Below are 7,208 nucleotides of genomic sequence, written 5' to 3' on the forward strand. Positions count from 1 at the left end.
CCATAGATTTTACATTTTCTTCATGAAAACATAAATTCCACAAAAGAACCTTCATTTTGAAGAGCGTACTTTCATCAGAATCCATTTGTTCTTCAGATCTGGTCTCTCTGTTCGTTTGGTGTTTTCTCGGTCAATGTTTCTGTGTGTGTGCGTCTCCTCCACAGGCTTTACTACAGCATAAGGAACAGTATAAATGCGGTGCCGTTATTCTAGATTCCCAATGGATTCTCACCGCAGCTCACTGCGTTTGGGAAAAGGATCCAGACATCTTACAAGTAACAGTTGGTAAGAAATGTCTCGGTCGGGAACTGCCGTCATTATTGGGTTTGTCTCTGGGAGTTGCTGCAATTGCAAGTTTGTCAAACTCTGATTTAGAATTTAGAAACTCTGGATCGAACAGCAGTGGATTCAACAGGTAGTGTTGGGGGTAATGCATTACAAGTAATTTGAGTTACGTAATCAGATTACTTTTTAAAAGTAACTAGTAAAGTAACACATTACTTTTTAATTTACAAATTAGTTACTTTTTCAAATAAGTAACACCAGTTACTTTTTTCCCCCCATTTATTGATTGAAAGCTCTCCTGTGCCCATGTTGAGAGAAATCGGGAGTAAGATGTTACTTTAGTTCTAGAATAAATGTGAACATGCTTTAATTCATCTCACTCACACAAAAAAATAAATATCAGATTTAGTTTTCCTCAAAATTAATAAAAACAGTTAAAAGCAACTCAGAATATGACTCAAAGCTGCAATAATTAAATATGTTAAATAATACAAATATCCTTTATGTATTTAATCCCATTTTATAAACCAATTTGCTGCTGACCTTTGGTGATCCAATTGAACCATACTAATAAGCAAAAAGATAAACTAACATTTCTTCTTCTGTTTTTATTGCTGAAGAGTGTTGAACTTTCTTCTTCTGCGTTCTACTGTACAGACGTGAATTTACTTTTCCTTCAGCCTGAGGCTTCTGGTGTGAAAGGGCTTTTACATTTGCCAAAAATAGAACTTTTTATATTAAAAGCACACAAGCAAGCCCTGCCCAGATTTGAAAAGTAACGCAAAAGTAACGTAGCGCATTACTTTCAATAAAAAGTAACTAAGTAACGTAATTAGTTACTTTTTTAGGAAGTAACACAATATTGTAATGCATTACTTTTAAAAGTAACTTTCCCCAACACTGTTAACAGGTAGCTGTGTTGCATCCTTTCTTATTTTGTTCTCCACTCTTTTGCTCTGCTATGTAAATTCAGAATGTCTAACGGTGAGGAGTTGTTCATGCTGGTTCTGTTGATGTTCCTCCTCCCACAGCTCAAGTGTAGACCTCTGTATCTTCTCTCTCGGTCTCATTTTGTCTTCTGCTGCAGGTGAACACATCCGTGGAAAAGACGAAGGAACCGAACAGACGAGGAAAGTGTCTAAAGTGTTCATCCACCCGTGGTACAACCACTCCAGCACTGACAGCGACATCGCCCTGCTGCGTCTGCTCAGCCCCGTCATGCTAGATGCCTTCACTATTCCCGTCTGCCTTCCTCCCGTTAACGGCACCTTCGGACGTACCATTGGAGCCATTCGCATGTCCACCGTCAGCGGATGGGGTCATCTGTCACAGTCCGGTCCGCCGTCTCCGGTTCTTCAGCGGCTGGAGGTGCCGAGGGTCTCGTTAGACGAGTGCAAGGCAAAGTCGGGCCTGAAGGTGACCAGGAACATGCTGTGTGCCGGCTTCATCGAGGGCGGCCGGGACTCCTGTCAGGGGGACAGCGGAGGGCCGCTGGTCACCCGCTATAAGAACACATGGTTTCTGACAGGGATTGTGAGTTGGGGCAAAGGCTGCGCACGCACTGACGTCTACGGCATCTACACGCGCGTGTCTGTCTTTGTGGAGTGGATCATGAAGACTGTAGCCGCTGCATGAATTCAAGAGTTTATGAATGTTGTTAAAGGTGAAGTGTGTTCAGATTTCAGTCAGTGAAGGGGCCGTTCACACAGAATACGTGGGCAGTGGGAACAACAAGACTCGTTTTTAAGTGTTTTTAGAAAAGCCTGTCATGGACAAGACGCCGCAAAAGACACGAAGAGATGATAGCATGTGTCATGACATGGATTTTTAAAATAATTTTAATATGCTCCTTGAATTTTACTTATAATGTTAATAAAGTTTTTTTGCACAAATGTGGGAAAATGGTTATTTTCAACCCTCATTCTGACCCTCTCTCTGAAGCGACCTGTTTTAAGGGGCGTGTCCTTTAAGGCTTGTTGTGATTGGCTAACGTCACTGCATAGGAAACAGTATCAACGCCCCCGCTATTGCATGCCAGTGTTTTGACAACAAGATCAAAATAAAACGGTCATTTCCAGACAAAGCATTCTGAAATCATTTACTTCGGTTTGTGATGCAGATCTAGTGCCGCTTCATCTTTCAACGAATGATTCTTTGTGACTCTCCATGACACTGTGCCTCGATTACAAAACAAAATCATGCTATGAATTAAGCTATGAAACTTGCAGGATGTTTTAATGGTACAAGGACCTCTTATGTGCCAAAAGATCAAGGCAAATTTGATTTCTTGTGTCATGACCCCTTTAAACAATGGAAAAGTATCAAAGTGGAATGGAAAAACGTGTTTAGTGTGAACGGCCCCTAATTCCTGAAGTCTAAAACACTGTGACACTTTCACAACATTGATCGGTTTTGATCTGCCATGTTAACATCTAAACAATCATGTGAGTTTGGGCTGGACTTAATATTAAAATAACAATCTGGTTATTTTTGCAATTCAGTTTGCAAAGCACACTTCACTTTTAAGGACGCATAAAGACACATGTAAGTGAGTATCCTAAAAGATGGCAGAGCATGACATTTATATTATGTGTCACTGGAATATGCACATATATAAACACAAATAAACTCTTTTAAATGCTGTCATGTGTCCTGGGATCTCTGTGGTTCAGTAAGGGAGGTGAGGGGTGGAGAGTATTTAGACTTCAGACCTTGGAACCTGCAGCAGAAGATACGCACTGAACCGCTGTTCAACATGAGTCTCCTGTCAGGGTTTTATGTCCTCGTGGGTCTTTACAGCTGTCATTCTGCTACAGGTAACTAAACCAACTACAGATCCACATGAAACCACCAAATCCAGCGGTGTGTCTACTAAGAGTGTTGTTGGTGATAACGCCGTCTTGTGTTGTTCAGTGTTTGTGGGGAGGGATGAGGCTCATGGGGTTTTGATCCGGACTAAGCGGGCAAACACAGGCTGGTTTGAGGAGCTGAAGATGGACAATCTGGAGAGGGAGTGTCTGGAGGAGAAATGTTCATATGAGGAGGCGCGGGAGGTGTTTGAACACACGGAGGCCACTGTCAGTATTACATGTGACAAACACACATGGCATTGTGCTGGGTTTCATATGCAGTACACTGCAAACAATATTTTCTTCCTTAGTATTTATGTCTTGTTTTCTATTTCTTGAATCAGGATGCATTTACTTGTCAACATTTACCAAAAAGTAGTATACTTCAAGTATATTTTTAAGTATACTTTATGAAGTAAGTATACAAATATCAGTGTACTAGTAGTATACTTGTAAGTGTACTATTTCAATACTCCTTGGGACTAAATTGGCCCACTTTCTAGTATATAAAAGTATACTTTAAGTATAGCAGTAGTAAACACTGAGTACACAACTAGTTTACATCTATGTTTTTAGTTTGTACTGCAACTATACTAAAAGTGAACTTATATGAATACTGATAGTTTACTAATTAAATACTTGTAGTAGCATTTTTAGTACACTTTAAAGTACAGTCTCAGTAAACTACTAGTTTAGTAGTTTTATACTGCAAGTACACTCGTAAGTTCTTTAAGTGAACTTTACATCATACTTTAAGTATACTACTATGTCCCTATTTAGGTATTAATTTGTATATACTTTGTTATGAATATCTGAACATTCAAAACATCAAAAGAAAGAACAGGGTATCTGCTTGTAAACAAAAACATTTTATTCTAGCTTCATGCATTCTTTTTTTATAAACACTTGAATGTGGGTAAGTTTTATCAATTAAAAAAAATAAAGAAATAAACAACATTTTGAACACAAAGCTGAAAAAGGCTATGAATTGGATTCAGAATGATAATCAAAACGTAGATGGAGTTGATCAACACCCCAAAGCTTGACAGTCATTATTACCTCTTCATTGGTCGACATTACATCGACGTTGCACAGTTTTGATGCTGTTTTATGTCTGATGATCGTGTTAGATTACATGTGGAAGCATCTGTTGTTTCGGTTTCTTCTTCACTTGTGCTTTTTTTTTGTGGAAACTCTGTACAGAAGAATATGTGTAACAGCGCCCCCTACAGTATAACAATGAAAACATGGATACTAGCAGGAAATGTCATTTTAAGTATATTTCTGAGAAGTACCTAAAAAGTAGACTGAAAGTATACTTTCCTATTTTTTAGTTTAAAAGAAGTATACTAATAGCACACTTGAATAAACTTCTTTTTCGTAAGGGAAGTAAAATGACTTGTTTATATATAGGTCTTGTTTTCTGAAAATGTTATCCAAATTTTGTTAAAAAGCAACAATATCTGCCAGTGGGGTAAGAAAAATAATCTTAATTCAAAGGCTAATCAAGATTAGTTTTCTTACCCCATTGGCAGATATTTTACTTGTTTTAAGCAAAAATGAACAAAATGTGGATAATTTTTCTAGAAAACAAGACATAATATCTTAAGTCAAGTATCTTAAAGGCACAATATGTAAGATTTTTTTATTAAAATATCCAAAAACCACTAGAACAGTTATATATTTTGCTGACTTGTGTACTTGCATTATCCCAAATGTTTCGAAGAATGTTTAAATCCAGAGAAATAAGCAATTTTAACTAGATACACGCACCGTGTCTATAGTGTCATTGTGTCGCCTGCTAATGACGTCATAACCCCTCGATTTCCGGTTTTGTTTTGTAGAAAACATGGAAACACCAAAGATGCTTTAATATGTTGTGTGTTTTAATAGACCGGCGACGACCGCACAGAGCAGCATTATAACAGAACTAAACGTATCGAGTCCCGTCGGATTGTATCGGCTGTGGAGATGAAGACCACAACTCCCATGATTCCACACTCAGTCACGCCGTCATCAAACTACACCTTTGTCTCTTTGTTTATTTTGAATAAGCGCCCTCTAGTGGCGAAAATTACATATTGTGCCTTTAACTCCAGGATTTGTAGATATTTATACAAGAAAACAAGACAAAAATACTAAGGAAGAAAATCATTTTTTTGCAGTGATGATGTCTAGATAACTAATACTCAGTGTTTGAATGTGATGTTAAGTCTTTGTTTTAGTTGTGTATTTTATTAGTTCAATGCAAGCAAACGTCTAACTAATGTCTCCACACAGAATGAGTTCTGGAAGATCTACGATGGTGAGATTTTGAGATTGTTTTTGGAAAGTCATCCATCTTCATGACATTGTCTGTGATTAAGATGAATGTTTGTGTTCGTCTGCAGTTAAAGATCACTGTGAATCAAATCCATGTGAGAATAATGGGCTCTGCTCGAGCCAGAACGCAGAATCCTACATGTGTCTGTGTTCGCCGGGCTTCAGCGGACTCAACTGTGAGCGGGGTGAGAGCATCAGCGCAAACTGAAACACAACAGGGCTTCAATCTAGTCAATTCAGCTATTTCTTTTTATTTATAACATAAAAAATGTATGTTATGTCAACTAGCAGTCATTCAGATGTTAAAGGTTCTTTAGGTAACCATTTAGACAAAAAGGTTCTTCTATGGCATCACTGTGAAGCACCTACTTCTTAGCCAAAATGTCTGACAATCAATCATACATGAATGTAAACAGACAAGACAGAACACATGAAATGACACAAAATGAGTACAACCGAATAAACCCGCACGTCTCAATTATGATTTAAAAAGTAAAACAATTGCCAAATGTATAGGTTACAGATTGAGCCTTGTTTGAAAACCCCTAAATGACAGAAAAATGTATCTATTTGTATCATTTAAATGAGATTATTTTATTGTCTTCCCGCCGTGCTGCAAAAAGGAAGCAAACGATGTCACTTCCTGTGTGGAATGTTTCACTTGTTACATGTTAAAATAGCTACATATCGTGCTACAGTGTTATAGTTGATTATAGTTCATATAGTGTAGTTCCCTCTGTTAAGTGATTTGTGCTAAGAGAAAAAGAGTTTCGCATTCAGAAAGAGGAACGTGATAACGCCACGTCCTTGAAGTTAAAGAACGAACAAATTCCTGATTCAGGCCCAAGCACATGTTTCTCCTTTCACTCCTCCTCAGCGATTAAAGACGTTACTGACTCCTGTCTGTATGATAACGGGAGCTGCGAGCACTTCTGCGAGGAGGAGGACGCTCAGCGTAACTGTTCCTGTGCCGAAGGATATTTCTTAGGGTCAAATGGTCAGAAGTGCCTGACACACGGTGAGAAAATCACAGAACACATGGGTAACTGCCTGCAGCCACAGAGATTCAGAATCATCTGTTTTAGCATTCAGTGTCGTCGTCAGTGTTGGGGGTAACGCATTACAAGTAACACAAATTACATTTTTTCAAGTAACCAGTAAAGTAAGGCATTACTTTTGAATTTACAAGTTACTTTTCAAATAAGTAACGCCAATTACTTTTTTTCCCCATTTATTGATTGAAAGCTCTCTTGTGCCCATGTTGAGAGAAATCATCAGTAATATGTTACTGTAGTTCTAGAACAAATGTGAACATGCATTAATTCATCTCACATGCAATAAAACAAGAACAGAACAGATTCAGTATTCCTCAAAATGAAAAAAAAAACGTAAAAATGCAACTCAGAATTTGAGGCAAACCTGTCAGTAATATGTTACTGTAGTTCTAGAACAAATGTGAACATGCATTAATTCATCTCACATGCAATAAAACAAGAACAGAACAGATTCAGTATTCCTCAAAATAAAAAAAAAAACGTAAAAATGCAACTCAGAATTTGAGGCAAACCTGCAATAATTAAATGCTAAATAACACATATGTGACCCTGGAGCACAAAACCAGTCATGAGGGTCAATTTTAAACTAATAAGCAAAATTTACTCTAGATAAACATTTGTGCTTCTTTTTTAGGGTTAGGCTGAACTTTCTTCTTCTGCGTTCTACTGTACAGACGTGAATTTACTTTTCCTTCAG

The 7,208-nt window shown here is 37.9% G+C and overlaps 2 protein-coding genes across 2 annotated transcripts in view; both read left to right on the forward strand.

Annotated features, from left to right (window-relative positions):
- The window catches only part of f7l (coagulation factor VII, like), a 10,912-nt gene extending 8,402 nt beyond the window's left edge, over positions 1-2,510 (forward strand). The window contains exon 8 of the mRNA XM_016256285.1: positions 1,373-2,510. Coding sequence (XP_016111771.1) covers positions 1,373-1,920 — 548 coding nt within the window. The 3' untranslated portion in view covers positions 1,921-2,510. The remainder of the gene's footprint in view (positions 1-1,372) is intronic.
- Positions 2,511-3,002: 492 nt separating this feature from the next.
- Positions 3,003-7,208, forward strand: part of LOC107570083 (coagulation factor VII-like) — an 8,451-nt gene continuing 4,245 nt past the window's right edge. The window contains exons 1-5 of the mRNA XM_016256284.1: positions 3,003-3,101; positions 3,199-3,362; positions 5,415-5,439; positions 5,525-5,641; positions 6,334-6,474. Of these exons, the coding sequence (XP_016111770.1) occupies positions 3,041-3,101; positions 3,199-3,362; positions 5,415-5,439; positions 5,525-5,641; positions 6,334-6,474 (508 nt within the window). The 5' untranslated portion in view covers positions 3,003-3,040. The remainder of the gene's footprint in view (positions 3,102-3,198; positions 3,363-5,414; positions 5,440-5,524; positions 5,642-6,333; positions 6,475-7,208) is intronic.

Source organism: Sinocyclocheilus grahami, unplaced genomic scaffold (assembly GCF_001515645.1).
Source record: "Sinocyclocheilus grahami isolate Dianchi unplaced genomic scaffold, SAMN03320097.WGS_v1.1 scaffold1411.1, whole genome shotgun sequence".
NCBI classification, from domain to species: domain Eukaryota; kingdom Metazoa; phylum Chordata; class Actinopteri; order Cypriniformes; family Cyprinidae; genus Sinocyclocheilus; species Sinocyclocheilus grahami.